The following is a 19,740-nucleotide window of genomic DNA, read 5'->3' on the forward strand; positions in this document are numbered from 1 at the left end:
GACCATTATGAACATTATACTCAAAACTTTGCTGTTTAGATTTTATTAATACATGGTAAGGTCTGATTTTTCTTATTTTTAATAACATACATCAATCTGTAGGAAAAGTTCCATCATCTATACCTATATCTGTTAATTAAAGTAAAGATGTTTTGACTTGCTCCAGAGTGAAATAAAAGAGGGTGAAACATTTTCACTTAATATTACATGGACTTTCTTGATATTCATCATGAAATTAATCATGCTGAATAAAGATAGCAGGAAAACTGCCTTAATTCCATGTTTCTCATAACATATAGCATACAGACAATAATGATACAAAATAATTAGGATTTACTGCTGTCAACAATTGAGGGGAATTCAATCATACTTTATTGTGTCCACAATGAATGAACGAATATGAAGCAATCAACACTGAAGTAATATTTTCTTGATCACAAATTTATGAATAATTGATCTTGAATGAATGATCTGTAAATTAGAAAGACATCAGAGAAACAATGAGATTAAAATATAAGAATTACCTGTTATGATGATGCTGAGGAGTTTTGTCTGAGGCTATGTCAAGCTCAAAAGATGTATTTCCTTCATGTCCATCTAATGGACCAACTTGAGACCGCTTCCCACGCTTTTTGGATTCTTTGTCCATATTTTCTTCAAGATTAAGATATCAATATAAATTGAAAAAATTTGCTGAGAAGGAAATGATACTTTTAATGTTTGACATTTTAGTGATCGAAGCTTACAAAAATTGAAAAAGATATCAGTTTGCATCATATCTTAAATGAGATAGAAAACTTTCGAAGAGTAGTATCCAAAATGTTCTTGACTAATAACCTGCTTTTATCAACTTTAACTTCGTAATGAATATTCTTGTACATATGATGGGCAAACAATAAACTTGTATAAATAATCATATCCCGTCACCTGAATCCTAATTAACAATATACAAAAACGTTTACTGGTTTTACAGATATAAATTAACAGCAGTTAATTAACAACATGTACATGTTGATATACAGATGTAATTTTTAAAAAATGGGCCATAAAATATCCTAATCATTTTGTTGGCAACTTTTTAGCATAGAACATCACCAAACTCTTCCAGAGTACATAATGTATATATATACATACTCTCTGGTAATACATGTACCAGATATAATTTGTCACGATGTCTTACTTCTGGCATTGGAGACAAAATTTAGACAACTTTCAAGTTTAGGTGAATTAATTATGTATAAACTATGATTTGCGGGTAAAATTACACGTATATGTATGTGTAATCTGGCCCCCACAACAAATAATAGCCAATATATACTTTTTTCACCAAGACAACAAGCCCCTATGTATGACGTATTTGTGGATCCACGTTGTGTTGTTTTTCATTCACCAATGTTATCAGTTTTCATTTCCAAGCTCACTATGTGCAAACATGGACGTTTTGTATCTTGAATCAGTGCTACAATTATATATCAACACATTTTAAACGATGAAAATACATAATGTTTATGTACACTACATGTATGTATTTCTGTTACAGCAACAAGTTTAAAACACAAAAGCAGGTAACATGTGTCTCTAGAACTAGCGTTCAATGATTAACTGTTATCAACAAAACTTAAAGCAGAATATACAGCAGATAATACTAAATTAATGTCACCTTACTTCCTTGTTTAGTTAAAATCCGGATACGATCATTGTTGTCAAAATAATCGTTACAAATTGGTGGCAGCCATGATGTTATGTTGTAGCCAATGACAACGAGGAAAAAAATTACCGGAGAGACGGGCACCTGCTTTGAGTAATTGCCATCAAATCAACTAATTTTCGTGTAAAGCGTCATGGAATAATAACAGATCATCTACATTAAGGGTTATTTAAGATAGCGACAAAAGAAGAGTATGTAAACTATTCACAAAATGAAATAACTAAATGGGTAACCCGTTTAGAAAAATAATTACTTCTCCCCTACTTTCGATTTCAACAAAATTACGTCCCTTGGGTAACTCTTTTTACAGATTTTTGGATGATGACATCTAATGTATCCATGTGATAGACCTTCTTCTCATAACATACTGAAACATGTTTCTGGCTCTGTGTGGAAGAGGAAGGTAATGTCTCTCTATTACTGTATGATATATAATTCATATTCATTTTCAATATACATACTGTATACATATTTATGTATATATATGTAACTAAGGTAGTTGAAAGGCAATAACTCATCGATATATATATGTACATTTTTATGTATAGATATAAATATGTGTGTGTGTGTGTGTGTGTGTGTGTTTATAAGGTAAAACTATTGTACGTAAAACATGCAGCACATCTAAAGATCTGGACCACGAAAGAAATCACAAAAACCAAGCCTTGAAATGTCCATTCTTCTGTGCCTAGTTACATGTACACTATAGATAAAATAGGCCTTATCAGCTTGACGGATATTCGAACCTCTGGATTAATAATTGATAATAACTTATCTGAACCTGAGGTGTATTGCATATAGATGTTGTGTACATGTATCTTGTAAATATACATGACCATCATAGACATGATCAATATTGGTAAATATATTGATAAATTGATCAACAGATAAACAAGCATTCAATGCTAAGCTTGTAAATAACACAGAAAAGAGAAGTTGCATGGATTTTGCAAATAAAGGTACTTCAAATAATTTATCTCCGGTTCATTTTGTTTGGTATTATTTCCAATTTAGCTGTTTTACATATGAGTTATAGTACAATGCAGAAACTTGATAAAAATATGTAATGTCACTGATCACAGCAAGGTACTATGATCTCTTTGACCTTTTGATCCCAGATGTTGAAACATGTTGGTCATTGTTTAGGCATCATAAGATGTTGTATGAATGTACAACATTAGATTAAGGAGATGATTATTTCTAGTTTCCTATCAATACAGAGAAGGCCATTAGAAAATACATGTAGTTTACAAGGTCATATTGTTGTGAACAGTAGACATGACATGTTTTTACAACATATGATAAAACAGTTATGTTAACAAGGTGTATTGTAGGACATGTTTCATATCTTTACAACTGCCATAGATATATAATGAGAAGTCTGTTTCATAGGAGAATATTTGGTCCTCTCAGCCTCCTTTCATCTTTTGTCTCGAATGCAGGTCAAAGGTCATAGAAGCATATCATATATGGGTACATGTATTGGATACCAATAAAGGTTATTGTTACCCCTTTTATTTAAAATATAGAAGTATGAGAGGTGTTGAGACATGAAACCTTGATATGAAAATACAAAATTTGATGTAGATTTAAAATTCAATCACTATGTAATGACTTGGCATTTGACAGACAAAGATGACGATGCATGAAATGAGGAATCATGTTAGTGTAGTTTTTGATTTGGTTTTGTTCCCTTAAAATTTCTTTGTGGTCAACCAGAATGAGGCTTATAGGTACAGGTTTGCTCTGAAAGTTGAATGCTTAAAAGCAAGATATAGGCTGTTGTTCATGAAGCCAGTGTTTTAAGTTAAATTACATCATACTTGTATCTTCAATTTCAGATGTTTATCATCAAAGCTGTCAACAACTGTAAAGGTTACCACCAGGTTTGGTCAGACAAATAGATATGCTGGATATCCTCAGTTCACTTTGAGTAAATCTCCTCTTACAACACGTATCAATAGCTGTGGAAAGTACAGAGCGAATCAGACAAATCCACCTTCTATTCAGCATATATGTGGGTTTCGCACCAGTCAACAGAACAGGGCATTTCATCCTGTGATTTGGGTACTGTTAAAACCAGCCTTAAAGATTGTCACTGTGATTACCTCCCGGTACGTCATTACTGTTTAACAACAAGTAATATTTGTTGGCTATTTTTGGTCGTGGTTTGAAGAGATTCAGATCAATTATGGTGTAAACAGTCAAGAATACCACTAATATAACAAGCAGCTGTGAACTATTATATAGATCATAAATTAGTGTTAGAGTGTTTGTGAAGTATGCTGTATTACTGTTTCTTATTTAGTGCAATGTATACAAATTCATCTTAAGAAGTACAGAAATATTGATTTTCTGTACTAAAGATCATTTAATTTTAAAACATTTGCAGATACAGGTATTCTTCTGTACTGATATCTAAAACATTTCACAAGTAAATTTGAAACTGTTTCATAAAATGCAAGTGCTTGTCAAATAATCTAAAACATAAAGGTTTTAATGTTAATGATAAGTCTTCTTGGGTCTGTCTTATTCAGGGTGTATCGACAATGGTTCAAGGATCTACCAAGATGGAAGAAGATAATGTATGTGTTAACTTATGTGTCAGTAGTGGGTTTACCACTGATACTGATGTACCATTTATACAACTCCAATCAAGTAACACCCATCACCAATAGGAAACAGTTTATCATCCTTACTCCTGAACAGGTTTTAAAGGTCAGCGAGTTTGAGGCAGAACAGGTATGTGATATCCTCATGATCAAATTAGTTCTAATAGTCAGTCAGTTTGAGGCAGAACAGGTATGTGATATCCTCATGATCAAATTAGTTCTAATAGTCAGTCAGTTTGAGGCAGAACAGGTATGTGATATCCTCATGATCAAATTAGTTCTAATAGTCAGTCAGTTTGAGGCAGAACAGTTCTAATAGTCAGTAAGTTTGAGGCAGAACAGGTATGTGATATCCTCATGATCAAATTAGTTCTAATAGTCAGTCAGTTTGAGGCAGAACAGGTATGTGATATCCTCATGATCAAATTAGTTCTAATAGTCAGTCAGTTTGAGGCAGAACAGGTATGTGATATCCTCATGATCAAATTAGTTCTAATAGTCAGTCAGTTTGAGGCAGAACAGTTCTAATAGTCAGTAAGTTTGAGGCAGAACAGGTATGTGATATCCTCATGATCAAATTAGTTCTAATAGTCAGTCAGTTTGAGGCAGAACAGGTATGTGATATCCTCATGATCAAATTAGTTCTAATAGTCAGTCAGTTTGAGGCAGAACAGGTATGTGATATCCTCATGATCAAATTAGTTCTTATAGTCAGTCAGTTTGAGGCAGAACAGGTATGTGATATCCTCATGATCAAATTAGTTCTAATAGTCAGTCAGTTTGAGGCAGAACAGTTCTAATAGTCAGTAAGTTTGAGGCAGAACAGGTATGTGATATCCTCATGATCAAATTAGTTCTAATAGTCAGTCAGTTTGAGGCAGAACAGGTATGTGATATCCTCATGATCAAATTAGTTCTAATAGTCAGTCAGTTTGAGGCAGAACAGGTATGTGATATCCTCATGATAAAATTAGTTCTAATAGTCAGTCAGTTTGAGGCAGAACAGGTATGTGATATCCTCATGATAAAATTAGTTCTAATAGTCAGTCAGTTTGAAGCAGAACAGGTATGTGATATCCTCATGATCAAATTAGTTCTAATAGTCAGCGAGTTTGAAGCAGAACAGGTATGTGATATCCTCATGATCAAATTAGTTCTTATAGTCAGTCAGTTTGAAGCAGAACAGGTATGTGATATCCTCATGATCAAATTAGTTCTAATAGTCAGCGAGTTTGAAGCAGAACAGGTATGTGATATCCTCATGATCAAATTAGTTCTTACAGTCAGTCAGTTTGAAGCAGAACAGGTTCATTTATATTATCATTATCTAATTAGTTCTAATGATTAATCAGTTTGAGACAGAACAAGTTTGTTATATCCTTATTATCAAACTAGCTCTTAATCTCCTTCAGTATATATGCAATTTTGCTGGCGATGTTTAAGGGCCTGAATTCTACTTTTAAAGAAGCCCTTTTCTTGACCTTTCAAAAAGTCCTCCACTGCAAGTATGACGTCATTTTCTGACTGAAAGTGGGTATGTGAAATGGCCTTTTTTAATTTTGGAAATAGATGAAATTCTGATGGAGTGAGATTAAGCGAATAAGGTGGGTGCTCAATCAATTCAAACCCACAGTCTATAATGGCAGCCATGGCAATGACAGACTTGTAAACAGGGGCATTGTCATGGTGGAACAACATGTTTCTGCGAGTTTAATATTTTCTCTTAACTGCCTAAGAAGTGATGCATAATATGTGCCATCGATTGTTTGTCCCTTTCACAGATAATCTACCATCAGAAAACCATCAGCATCTTAGAAAACCGAGGCTATAACCTTTCCAGCTGATGGAACAGTCTTTGCCTGCTTTAGCGGGGTGAACCAGGGTGCTTCCATTATTTAGATGTTGTTTGGCCTCTGGGCTGAAATGATGGACCACTATATCATCCATAGTCACAAACCTCTGCTGAAAGTTGACTATATATTTCTCTGTAACTCTCCTGTCCGTCGTAACAATATCATGAACTTTATTGACCATTTTTGGGTTTGCAACAGTAAAATGCCTTCCAGGACAGACGCCATCCACCTTTTTACTGTAGCATATGAAGGGACATCATTCCCTAGTGTTGCTATTATATCAGTATGGATATCCTTAGGTGCTAGACCTTTCTTATGCAAATATTGAACCACTGCTCTTTCAGCGATTTTGTCCATTTTGCAAAAGTCACTTGCAATGTTTACTTTAGAGTGCTACCTCTTCTATGTAAACTGACCAAATGACACCAATTTTTTGGTACACATCCTTAAATAGTCAGGAAAAAGTACAGCTGAAAACGGACATCTCTGCTTAACTTCTACTATACAAGGCTCACGTTTAGATGACTACACATTCACCTTCATCAGACAAATGACCAGTGCGAAGCATTCTAACACTGACATATGTAGTGCACAAGATGTGGGTAACATTTTTGACATTACCAGCCTACAGAAAATGTTCTAAAATAATTAGTAAAATAATTTATTATCTTGTCATAAAAATCATAATGTAATAGTGTTTTTACTCCTGAAACATGTATATTTTCAGCACATAACACAGTTCAAGGACAAAATGTTACCAGCTACACACCCATTCTACCAGCCACTATTATGGGTTGCTCAGAGACTGTTACAAGCCAATCAGGACCTACCTATACTAAAGGATTTGAAGTGGAAGCTGTGTATTGTTGAAGATTCTGCTCTAAATGCTTTTGTTCTTCCAGTGAGTTTTATGTCAACAAACTTACTTTTTTAAGGATTGTTTTATGCATCTGGTAAATGATTAATAAAATGGGTTTGATTGTAAGTTTAAGTTATTATATCATAATGTAAAGAATCCGAGTCCCTCTGGTCAATCTATTAACAAAGTATGTGATGACCGCTGCTGAGAATGTGCACGCAGCTTATGGGATCTCTTAGTACTAATCAAGAGAGAAGACAGAATTTATGTTGTTATAGATGCTGAACATAATGTTCATTTGTTACTTGACGACCACATTGGTTACGATTTTTGGCCTTTACTGGTTTCTGTATTATTAATTCAGATTGCATTTGATGAGTAACTGTAGGTTTACACGGAGACACATCATGAGACATGGTGGCAGATACCAATGTTTCCAACAGTCTAGATATAGTCTGTTGTGTTTTTTATCATTTGTTTTACAGCATTTAAAAATTTTGATAAACTGTTCAGAATCTAACCATTACTTTATGAATGATCCTAACAGGAGGAAGAAGGATTTCTTAATCAGTAAAGCATCATCAGACTTTGCAGCGATAGAGGAAGATTTGAAATGCATGGTTTGATCCTTAGCTAGGATCGTTTGTGTTTATCAGGTGAAGATTTGAGGTGTGTGGTAGGATAGTTTGTGTTTCTCAGGAGAAGATTTGAGGTGTGTGGTAGGATAGTTTGTGTTTATCAGGAGAAGATTTGAGGTGTGTGGTAGGATAGTTTGTGTTTATCAGGTGAAGATTTGAGGTGTGTGGTAGGATAGTTTGTGTTTCTCAGGAGAAGATTTGAGGTGTGTGGTAGGATAGTTTGTGTTTATCAGGAGAAGATTTGAGGTGTGTGGTAGGATAGTTTGTGTTTATCAGGAGAAGATTTGAGGTGTGTGGTAGGATAGTTTGTGTTTATCAGGAGAAGATTTGAGGTGTGTGGTAGGATAGTTTGTGTTTCTCAGGTGAAGATTTGAGGTGTGTGGTAGGATAGTTTGTGTTTATCAGGAGAAGATTTGAGGTGTGTGGTAGGATAGTTTGTGTTTACAGGTGAAGATTTGAGGTGTGTCAGGTGAAGATTTGAGGTGTGTGGTAGGATAGTTTGTGTTTATCAGGAGAAGATTTGAGGTGTGTGGTAGGATAGTTTGTGTTTATCAGGAGAAGATTTGAGGTGTGTGGTAGGATAGTTTGTGTTTATCAGGAGAAGATTTGAGGTGTGTGGTAGGATAGTTTGTGTTTATCAGGAGAAGATTTGAGGTGTGTGGTAGGATAGTTTGTGTTTATCAGGAGAAGATTTGAGGTGTGTGGTAGGATAGTTTGTGTTTATCAGGTGAAGATTTGAGGTGTGTGGTAGGATAGTTTGTGTTTATCAGGTGAAGATTTGAGGTGTGTGGTAGGATAGTTTGTGTTTATCAGGTGAAGATTTGAGGTGTGTGGTAGGATAGTTTGTGTTTATCAGGAGAAGATTTGAGGTGTGTGGTAGGATAGTTTGTGTTTATCAGGTGAAGATTTGAGGTGTGTGGTAGGATAGTTTGTGTTTATCTGGAGATGATTTGAGGTGTGTGGTAGGATAGTTTGTGTTTATCAGGTGAAGATTTGAGGTGTGTGGTAAGAGGTGTGTGGTAGGGTGTGTCAGGTGAAGATTTGAGTGTGTGTGGTAGGATAGTTGTGTGTTGTTTATCAGGAGAAGATTTGAGGTGTGTGGTAGGATAGTTTGTGTTTATCAGGAGAAGATTTGAGGTGTGTGTGTGGTAGGATAGTTTGTGTTTATCAGGTGAAGATTTGAGTGTGTGTGGTAGGATAGTTTGAGGTGTGTTTATCAGGAGAAGATTTGAGGTGTGTGGTAGGATAGTTTGTGTTTATCAGGAGAAGATTTGAGGTGTGTGGTGTTTGTGTTTATCAGGAGAAGATTTGAGGTGTGTGGTAGGATAGTTTGTGTTTATCAGGAGAAGATTTGAGGTGTGTGGTAGGATAGTTTGTGTTTATCAGGTGAAGATTTGAGGTGTGTGGTAGGATAGTTTGTGTTTATCAGGAGAAGATTTGAGGTGTGTGGTAGGATAGTTTGTGTTTATCAGGTGAAGATTTGAGGTGTGTGTGTAGGTTTATCAGGTGAAGATTTGAGGTGTGTGGTAGAGTTTGTGTTTATCAGGAGAAGATTTGAGGTGTGTGGTAGGATAGTTTGTGTTTATCAGAAGATTTGAGGTGTGTGGTAGGATAGTTTGTGTGTTTCTGAGATGAAGTTAGATTTGAGGTGTGTGGTAGGATAGTTTGTGTTTATCAGGAGAAGATTTGAGGTGTGTGGTAGGATAATTCGTGTTTCTTAGGTGAAGATTTGAGGTGTGTGGTAGGATAGTTTGTGTTTATCAGGAGAAGATTTGAGGTGTGTGGTAGGATAGTTTGTGTTTATCAGGAGAAGATTTGAGGTGTGTGGTAGGATAGTTTGTGTTTATCAGGAGAAGATTTGAGGTGTGTGGTAGGATAGTTTGTGTTTATCAGGTGAAGATTTGAGGTGTGTGGTAGGATAGTTTGTGTTTATCAGGAGAAGATTTGAGGTGTGTGGTAGGATAGTTTGTGTTTATCAGGAGAAGATTTGAGGTGTGTGGTAGGATAGTTTGTGTTTCTCAGGAGAAGATTTGAGGTGTGTGGTAGGATAGTTTGTGTTTCTCAGGAGAAGATTTGAGGTGTGTGGTAGGATAGTTTGTGTTTATCAGGAGAAGATTTGAGGTGTGTGGTAGGATAGTTTGTGTTTCTCAGGAGAAGAGGTGTGTGGTAGGATAGTTTGTGTTTCTCAGGAGAAGGTTTGAGGTGTGTGGTAGGATAGTTTGTGTTTCTCAGGAGAAGATTTGAGGTGTGTGGTAGGATAGTTTGTGTTTATCAGGAGAAGATTTGAGGTGTGTGGTAGGATAGTTTGTGTTTATCAGGAGAAGATTTGAGGTGTGTGGTAGGATAGTTTGTGTTTATCAGGAGAAGATTTGAGGTGTGTGGTAGGATAGTTTGTGTTTATCAGGAGAAGATTTGAGGTGTGTGGTAGGATAGTTTGTGTTTATCAGGAGAAGGTGTGTGAGGTGTGTGGTAGGATAGTTTGTGTTTCTCAGGAGAAGATTTGAGGTGTGTGGTAGGATAGTTTGTGTTTATCAGGAGAAGATTTGAGGTGTGTGGTAGGATAGTTTGTGTTTCTGAGATGAAGATAGATTTGAGGTGTGTGGTAGGATAGTTTGTGTTTATCAGGAGAAGATTTGAGGTGTGTGGTAGGATAGTTTGTGTTTCTCAGGAGAAGATTTGAGGTGTGTGGTAGGATAGTTTGTGTTTCTCAGGTGAAGATTTGAGGTGTGTGGTAGGATAGTTTGTGTTTATCAGGAGAAGATTTGAGGTGTGTGGTAGGATAGTTTGTGTTTCTCAGGAGAAGATTTGAGGTGTGTGGTAGGATAGTTTGTGTTTATCAGGTGAAGATTTGAGGTGTGTGGTAGGATAGTTTGTGTTTCTCAGGAGAAGGTTTGAGGTGTGTGGTATGATGGTTTCTGTTTATCAGGTGAAGATTCTGTGTGTTTGTGTTTATCAGGTGAAGATTTGAGGTGTGTGTGGTTTGTGTTTATCAGGTGAAGATTTGAGGTGTGTGGTAGGATAGTTTGTGTTTATCAGGTGAAGAAAGGTGTTTGTGTTTGTGTTTATCAGGAGAAGATTTGAGGTGTGTGGTAGGATAGTTTGTTTCTCAGGAGAAGATTTGAGGTGTGTGGTAGGATAGTTTGTGTTTATCAGGAGAAGATTTGAGGTGTGTGGTAGGATAGTTTGTGTTTATCAGGTGAAGATTTGAGGTGTGTGGTAGGATAGTTTGTGTTTCTCAGGTGAAGATTTGAGGTGTGTGGTTCAATACCTACCTTGGATGGTTTGTGTTTCTCAGGAAGCTGAGATCACGGACCATCCTGTGCTGTCAGCTGTCACGGTTGTGTCCTTGGGCATTTTACCATAGTTGCTTTAGATAGCATGCGATAACCATTGTGCAAGGTGTTCACTGAGATATCCATCAGCTACTACATTGAAACTGTGCTTCAAAATGACCCTGAGAATTGATATGGTGATATAGCCAGCTGACATGAATGATTCTAATAGGGCTATAGTATAAACTCTAGTAAGCCTGCCCGGACCATGCTGTGTACTTTACTTCATTGTAGAGTAACTGGCATCTTACTGTGACTTGTGTTTGGTAGACAATAAGAATGCGTCTGATTTAATTACAGAGTGGACATGTCTTCTTCACAACAGCAATTTTAGAAATGATGGAAAATGAGGACCAGCTAGCTGTTGTTTTTGGTCATGAGATGGCACATGCTGTTTGTTCTCATTCTGTAAGTATTGCTCTAGTATAACAAACAGATAACACCAAGCAGAGTTTTCAGGTAATTAAACATCCATTTTGCCATCATGATGAGGATCTGAAGAAAAATAATTGCAAAAATTCGAAATGATTTTAGAGCACAAATATGAATTAGGTACTCCCTAAGGATGAGCACAATGTGTTAAGTACAATGAGATGTAAAAAGGTAAAAGTTAAGTCCTTAAGTCAGTGTATTTGATGACACATCAACATGCATCATTTTTGTGCCAAATTGGATGCAAGACACACTTAGTTATATTAACAAGGACTAGTACTGGTGCTGCCAGCTCTATACGCCGGCTGTATTTATTACTCTGCCAGTTTTAATACAACTTTTCTCTATTCCATATTTTAGTATGGCTGTGTTGTGTTGTTCCATGTTTCAGTATGTCTTGTGCTTCAAACCAGAAACTTGATCCATAAGAAATGGAATGTGTTTTGATCCTGATGGATTGAAACATACTTTTTCGAACAAGTGTTTCACATAACCTGGTATTTGTGTTTCAAATTGTTAATGTATGTATTTGTTAACTTACTTTGAATTATTCAAACCTTTTGTTACGTTTTTATTTCCACATGAATGCTTTTAGGAATATTTGTGTGTAAGGATACTTTTTACTCAGTCAGTAGGTTGGAAGTTCACTCGTCCATGCTGCAGAAAGTTTCTACGAACCAGCTATCCAAGACTGATCACATTTACAGTTTGTTGGTTTTGTTGGGTTCATTATCAATGACTTTGAATTTCTCCACACAATACCATAAAGTGCTTGTTGTGCTTGCTGTTAATCTTTAGAAAAAGCAGTTTATTTTCAGAAATATGTGAATATTTTAGCCAGCATTAAAATTGACACTGACCTTGTGTATTACAGATTGAAGCATTGTCTAAGAGCCAGTTTATGGACTACTGTATCATCTTTTTTATGACAGCCATTTGGACCATAATACCATCAGATGGAATCGCCATAATAACTCAATACTTTATGGAAAAAATCATGCATGTGAGTAAAGAGACACAAATTTTAAACAATGGCTGCTGATTGTTCTGGTATAATCTAAACCCTATGTTCAGTTATCTCGGAAAAATTATATTTCATTTGTTCAGCTTTTTTGTTCAGCCTATTTAAATACACTTTACAGAAACTTATTTTATCAAATTATTTCCCTTGAGATATTGATATGTACATGTATATGTAAAACTTGATTGAAAATAATCATCATCATAACCAGTTAAAATGTGTGCCTTGTCTTTTTCCAGTACATCTCATCTTGACCTTTATAATTACCTATTAAACCAAGTGCCTTTTTTCCCCAGTTCACCTTCACCTTTATAATTACCTATTAATCTTTGTGCCTTTTTTCAGTACATCTTCACTTTGACCTTTACTATTGCCTATTAATCTGTATGCCTTTTTCCCCAGTAAACCTTCATCTTGACCTTTATAATTACCTATTAAACCATGTGCCTTTTTTCCCAGTTCACCTTCACCTTCACCTTTACAATTACCTATTAATCTTTGTGCCTTTTTTCAGTACATCTTCACTTTGACCTTTACCATTGCCTATTAATCTGTATGCCTTTTTCCCCAGTAAACCTTCATCTTGACCTTTATAATTACCTATTAAACTGTGTGCCTTTTTTCCCAATACACCTTCACCTTGACCTTTATAATTACCTATTAAACTGTGTGATTTTTTTCCCAATACACCTTCACCTTGACCTTTATAATTACCTATTAAACTGTGTGATTTTTTTCCCAATACACCTTCACCTTGACCTTTATAATTGCCTATTAATCTTTATGCCTTTTTCCCAGTATGCCTTCACCTTGACCTTTATAATTGCCTATTAAACCATGTGCCTTTTTTCCAGTACACCTTTACCTTGACCTTCAGTAGGGAGCTAGAAGAAGAGGCTGATGTTGTTGGCCTGGAAATGGCAGCCAAGGTAATATGATAGGGTACCTTCATTGTGCATGTTGTATAGGGAAATCAATATAAAGGTAAAAAATCAAATTGTGTCAATTTTAAAATGTTGATGCCCATGTCATTGGAGCATTTAGTGTTACGTATCACCATCATCTTTGATCTAAAGTCCAACAAAAAAAATTGGGAACTTAGTGATTGTACTCTAATTCCCATTATTATTCTAATTCCCATTATCATTATTCTTTCTTCTTCTCCCACTTTCTGCCGTGAAGGTTTCTGACACTTTTTATCTAAAACTGTGAGTTGAATCTTCCCTTAATTTTGAGGGATTGATGGCCTCTAGTTGTAGAAACAACTTTGTTTTCTGGTTTTGGAAGATGGTCACCATTTTCTGGCCTCTGATTGATAGTAACCTTTTACCTATAACTTTTGTTCTATCAAGCACATTGAGATAAGAATTAGTGGAAATGATAACTATAGAACACTTTCTAAGATGGTGTGGTTAAAAGTGACACTGTCACCAAAATGACTGCCAAATGGATGCTATTGTTTAGTCAAAATTTGGATTTCAGTGGGTATGTAGGTGTATTATGACACCTGAAACACTATGGTAACATCTGTTGTCTAATTGGGCCATTTGACCAACCATTAGGTTAGTCAAAAGTTTATCAAGTCAAGTTCTCATTATTGTTTAAATAATTTAAGGTACAGGCCACCATGTTTCACAGACTTTCATTCCTATGTTGAATTACTGTAATATTCAGCATTAATCATGATTGACGAGATAGTTTGGGGGACTTATATAACATGTCTCATTACAGTGTGTTAATACATGTAGAATGTATTTTAAAAATCTTGGTAAGGTCAGATACCACAATTTCTCTGATGAATTTGTGTTTCAAGGTTACAAAGTCCAGGTCATCATTTCCATCTACAGAAAGTGCGCTGTCACTGCTGAAATCCATTACAACTGAACAAAACAATCACTTGATTTTCAAAAAAAAAAATAGAAATTCTGTTGCAATTTCATGAATTTCCAACATTACAATACATAGTGTACCACCAATAATGAACTTTGAACAACTTCTTTGATGTTTACTTATGATATTTTCAGGCCTGTTTTGATGTACGAGAAGGCAGCGTGCTATGGAGAAGGATGATGATGATTAGAGATTTAACAGGAACAAAGGGTCTGGAATTCACATCAACACATCCTTCCAATGAAAATCGGATAACCACAATGGAGAAGTTATTGTCAAAGGTAACATAGAATTTGTTCATATCAAATGGGGAAAAAAAGTTAATTTATCTTATAAGAGTGATATTGAAAACCTAATAAATGGATTATTTACATCATACTGAAGTAACGAGTACTAGAGTGTCTCAATAAACATGTCACAAAAGTTATCAGTACTTCAATAAGGTACAGGGTTATCAGTACTTAAGGAAGGTATAGGGTTATCAGTACTTAAGGAAGGTACAGGGTTATCAGTACTTAAGGAAGGTATAGGGTTATCAGTACTTAAGGAAGGTACAGGGTTATCAGTACTTAAGGAAGGTACAGGGTTATCAGTACTTAAGGAAGTTATAGGGTTATCAGTACTTAAGGAAGGTATAGGGTTATCAGTACTTAAGGAAGGTACAGGGTTATCAGTACTTAAAGAAGGTATAGGGTTATCAGTACTTAAGGAAGGTACAGGGTTATCAGTACTTAAGCAAGGTATAGGGTTATCAGTACTTAAGGACAGTACTGGGTTATCAGTACTTAAGGAAGGTACAGGGTTATCAGTACTTAAGGAAGGTATAGGGTTATCAGTATTTAAGGAAGGTACAGGGTTATCAGTACTTAAGGAAGGTATAGGGTTATCAATAACTAAGGAAGGTACAGGGTTATCAGTACTTCAGGAAGGTATAGGGTTATCAGTACTTAAGGAAGGTATAGGGTTATCAGTATTTAAGGAAGGTATAGGGTTATTAGTACTTAAGGAAGGTATAGGGTTATCAGTACTTCAGGAAGGTACAGGGTTATCAGTACTTAAGGAAGGTATAATGTTATCAGTACATAAGGAAGGTATAGGGTTATCAGTACTTCAGGAAGGAACAGGGTTATCAGTACTTCAGGAAGGTACAGGGTTATCAGTACTTAAGGAAAGTACAGGGTTATCAGTACTTAAGGAAGGTATAGGGTTATCAGTTTTTAAGGAAGGTACAGGGTTATCAGTACTTAAGGAAGGTATAGGGTTATCAGTAACTAAGGAAGGTAAAGGGTTATCAGTACTTCAGGAAGGTACAGGGTTATCAGTACTTAAGGAAGGTATAATGTTATCAGTACTTCAGGAAGGTATAGGGTTATCAGTGCTTAAGGAAGGTACAGGGTTATCAGTACTTAAGGAAGGTACAGGGTTATCAGTATTTAAGGAAGGTATAGGGTTATCAGTACTTAAGGAAGGTATAGGGTTATCAGTACTTCAGGAAGGTACAGGGTTATCAGTACTTAAGGAAGGTATAATGTTATCAGTACTTCAGGAAGGTATAGGGTAATCAGTACTTCAGGAAGGTACAGGGTTATCAGTACTTAAGGAAGGTACAGGGTTATCAGTACTTAAGGAAGGTATAGGGTTATCAGTATTTAAGGAAGGTATAGGGTTATCAGTACTTCAGGAAGGTACAGGGTTATCAGTAACTAAGAGAGAAACAGGGTTATCAGTACTATCAGTAGGAACAGGGTTATCGGTACTATCAGTAGGATTAGGGTTATCAGTACTATCAGTAGGATCAGGTTTATCAGAACTTTGAGTGGTTATCAGCACTGGAAGTTGAAACAGGGTTTTGGATAACTGGAGTAAAAATCAGTGTTATCAGTTCTAGAGAGAAAAACTGAGTTAATAGTGCTGGAAGTAGAAACAGGGTTCTCAGTACATGGAGTATACTTATGATGTTTGGAGATATTTAGCCTTGTTTAACATGGACACTGACACTATCATACTTATGACATCATTTTATCAACCATTTAATATTTTTGTTTATATATCTTATAGACTATTGCTATACGAGACGCCTGCAATTGTCCAAAGCTGCCTGACCTTGACCCTCGTATTCGTGTCAAAGCGATCCAGAAGAAGGTAGATAATGTGGTTATTGCTCGGAAAGCAGGACAAAACTTAGCCTTGGTACCAAAGGTTACAAGCTCAGGCAGGATAATAACACAGAAATAGTTCCCCGGTGTAGGGATGAAATGTACCATGGTCAGCCTTCTCTTATTTCTTGACTTCCTTGAATCCAGTGATGCTGTAGTGACTAAAAATACATTTCAGGATGAAAATTTGATATTTATTTTTGTATCTTTGTGATATGCAGAAAACAAGGAATGCTTCCAGTGTTACAGTATTCCATGGCAAAACTTTGTAGAATGCAGTGTATACTTTGGTAGATAGAAGTTATTTGTGTTCTTACTTCAAACTCATGTTCAAAAAAGAAGTAGATCTTACAGCCAGCATGTAATTTCTTTTGAAGAATTTCAACATTGACCTATAAATTGTTGATCATGTTTTATCACGGAACTACTCAAGTGTGTTAGATTATGAAGTTCCCCTATGCAACTCTGTGTCTTCTGCCTGTTACAAAGTCTCCACAATGATAACCAGTGTTCTCTTGGTGTTAAACCCTGGCATACATCAGCCACAATGATTTACTCTACAACATGGAACTTAATAAATAATTGAGCATTAACCTTTTATTTAGTTTAATTAATGAGATCCTAAATCCAATCGATCATGAGGTAAACAGCATTTACGCATAATTTACTTCGTGCTCCACTGGATATATAACCTTATAACCAAATGAAAGGTTAATGCTTATATTTACAATATTTTCTTTTTACAGAATTTATCAAGTCAGAAACAAATATTTACTTTTTGTAATCTACATACGAAATTATTTTGACGCAATATTCACCCGTGCTCAACAGCCATTTGCAAATTTCTGCCCACTCACTTTCTCTGTGACCAAAAAAAAAAAGGAAAAAACTTCTTCCATTTTAATAATTTAGAAATTTGAATCAAATGTTTTATTCATTACAACAATCTCAGCTTTTTTATTTTGTTTCTTATGAAATAGATAATGTAGTTTACATGCTGCCATTTTGTAAACATTGACATATGGCTTGCAGAAAAAAGTCCACGAACATTTTCATTAGACTGTATATCCATATTTGGTGAATTAGGTCATGCTCTACACTGGAGTTTATTAAAAAAATTGCTCACACTTCAATTATCTTTTTTAGAAACAGTTCACTTTTTATCTGTTTTACAGTCTACTGTATTTACATATCATTACCGGCCTTTCTAACCAACACATTAACCCCTATACCAGCATTAACTGGAAAGAATTCTTCCTAGAAATAGTAAATATCATGACACTCCATATCAACTGACTGCATGAAGGGTTGCACAGTGTACATGTTGTAATAAAAACCTTGGAGCAGCTATGTGTGGACATGAATGAGGATGTGAGGAGAGTGACGAGAGTGACAAGATTTAATATATGTAATGTTATTGTTAAGAGTTTATCTGTCATATTTATTTTTACCTTGTGTGTAGACCACGACTCGTCTAAAGATCAAACCTGAGGTAAAAACAATCCATCTTAAACACTGTCAATGAAATGATGTGATTTCAAACTTTTGATTGGTTATTTACTGTATCATTACTTGATTATTGGTGATATTATGTTAGAAAATACAAGTAAAATTTTACATAAATACTTTACTTTTTCACCAAAATACCATTATCTTACTCTTTATATGGTCACTTAAGTAACACATATAGATTGGGGGGACACTTTTTCATGATTTCAAATAAACACTGATAATTGTTTTTTAACTTTATCAGTATTATCATATCACATTATACATGTCTCACTGACACCCCTCCATGTCAATTGAAACCTGTAAGGCATTGATTGGTAAATTTTATGTTTATTAAGTGAATATGATTGTAGAGAGTGTTTATATTAAGAAAAAAAAAAAAACAAAGAATGTGTGCGACAGATGCCCCACCCCATAGCTTGTCATTATGCAGACATAATGACCATGGGATGACCAAGCTGCCACCCCTGACTTGTCTTTGTTTAATAACAACCATAGGATGTCCCAATCCAAACCCCTCAGCTTGTTGTTACTTTGGACATAATGACCAAAACGATAACCCAGCCCCCACCCTTAATCTTGACATTATGTAGACAAAGTACCATGGGAGGGCCGATCTGTTGAGAATTGACACAACACACCAGAGATCAGAGATGCTGATTTCATTTCTCCTGATAACATACAGTAAGTGTGGTGTTTTATTATTATATGTGCAATCATGTTGTTAAAGGATGTAAAATTATGACAAAATCATTTCCATTATGTATGATACAGCTGTGATACAGGTACAAAATTTCAGAAATAAAGTGTGTCATTTAAACTTGGTGTTGTATATTCCATACCTTTTTCACTGACTGTCAATTAATGTGAGTGAATGTCTACATGTCATTGTAAATACCACAAAGTTGTTTTTAGCATTCATGTGAAATACATAGATTATACATAACAATTGTATCAGATTCTATCTGATTGACAACTGATTGACAACTGATTGACAACTGATTGATTACAAATTGATATGGGGTGTCCTCTTAACTGTTAAGGTTAAGAACTAAGAGGTTTAGTGTACATACAAACATCTATTTTAAGACAAGAGATCCAAGAGGGATCTTGGCGTCCACCATTGTTTGATTTTTATTTCTTCAACAAAAGTTGGATCCTTTCCTTTCTTTTCACTTCCCTTCTCTGGTTTTGCTCTTAATGATAAGAAATTTAAACATTGCTTTGCAGAAACAGCAACAATAATCTTTATCTGCCAAATCGAAGATTGCCACCTGAAAGCTATTTTGTTATTCTGATTAGTTCCAAAATCAAACAGACACAACTGGAAACCAAGCAGAATCTACATATGAAATTTGAGAGAGATCCCTTCAGAACTTCTTAAAAAAAATAGTGATAATAAACTTTATTAGACGAAATCCAAGATGGCCATTTTGCTTTTCCGAACAGACCCAAACAGGCACAAAATTGGATCAAGGGGAACCTACACATGATATTTAAGAAAGATCTATGCAGTAGTTCTCAGGAAAGAGCGATAACAATCTTTCAAAGTCAAAATCCAAGATGGCCACCTGTGGGTCATTTTGATTTTCTGATCAGTCCAAAAATCAAATGCATATAACAAAGTACAAATGAAATTTGAGAGAGATCCATTGAGTACAGACAGACAGACTGACGAACTATTTGATAATGGTAGGCTAAAAATATGAAAAAAATACTGATGTCACCAA

At 35.4% G+C, this 19,740-nt stretch overlaps 2 protein-coding genes across 2 annotated transcripts in view; one reads left to right on the plus strand and one right to left on the minus strand.

Moving 5' to 3' along the window:
* The window catches only part of LOC132552465 (transient receptor potential cation channel subfamily V member 3-like), a 30,494-nt gene extending 29,845 nt beyond the window's left edge, over positions 1 to 649 (minus strand). The window contains exon 1 of the mRNA XM_060216634.1: positions 525 to 649. Within this exon, the coding sequence (XP_060072617.1) occupies positions 525 to 649 (125 nt within the window). The remainder of the gene's footprint in view (positions 1 to 524) is intronic.
* A 1,385-nt stretch (positions 650 to 2,034) lies between these two features.
* Positions 2,035 to 18,790, plus strand: LOC132552459 (metalloendopeptidase OMA1, mitochondrial-like). Its single transcript, XM_060216629.1, has 9 exons — positions 2,035 to 2,111; positions 3,550 to 3,822; positions 4,246 to 4,450; positions 6,901 to 7,074; positions 11,303 to 11,410; positions 12,309 to 12,437; positions 13,310 to 13,384; positions 14,480 to 14,626; positions 16,404 to 18,790. The coding sequence occupies exons 1-9, from the start codon at positions 2,083 to 2,085 to the stop codon at positions 16,578 to 16,580; spliced, it is 1,317 nt and encodes a 438-aa protein (XP_060072612.1). The 5' UTR covers positions 2,035 to 2,082; the 3' UTR covers positions 16,581 to 18,790.
* The last annotated feature ends 950 nt before the right edge of the window (positions 18,791 to 19,740 follow it).

The sequence above is a fragment of the Ylistrum balloti genome, unplaced genomic scaffold (genome assembly GCF_031769215.1).
Source record: "Ylistrum balloti isolate Yb309-2 unplaced genomic scaffold, AGI_CSIRO_Ybal_v1 Utg370248, whole genome shotgun sequence".
NCBI lineage: Eukaryota > Metazoa > Mollusca > Bivalvia > Pectinida > Pectinidae > Ylistrum > Ylistrum balloti.

What these genes read in the sequence shown, in the direction of transcription:
- LOC132552459 (XM_060216629.1), top strand. Translation starts at nt 2,083, where the DNA reads ATGTTTCTGGCTCTGTGTGGAAGAGGAAG. An exon ending in TAAATGCTTTTGTTCTTCCA is followed by an intron (nt 7,075 to 11,302) that starts GTGAGTTTTATG and finishes ATTTAATTACAG; the next exon opens with AGTGGACATGTCTTCTTCAC. An exon ending in TTATGGAAAAAATCATGCAT is followed by an intron (nt 12,438 to 13,309) that starts GTGAGTAAAGAG and finishes CCTTTTTTCCAG; the next exon opens with TACACCTTTACCTTGACCTT.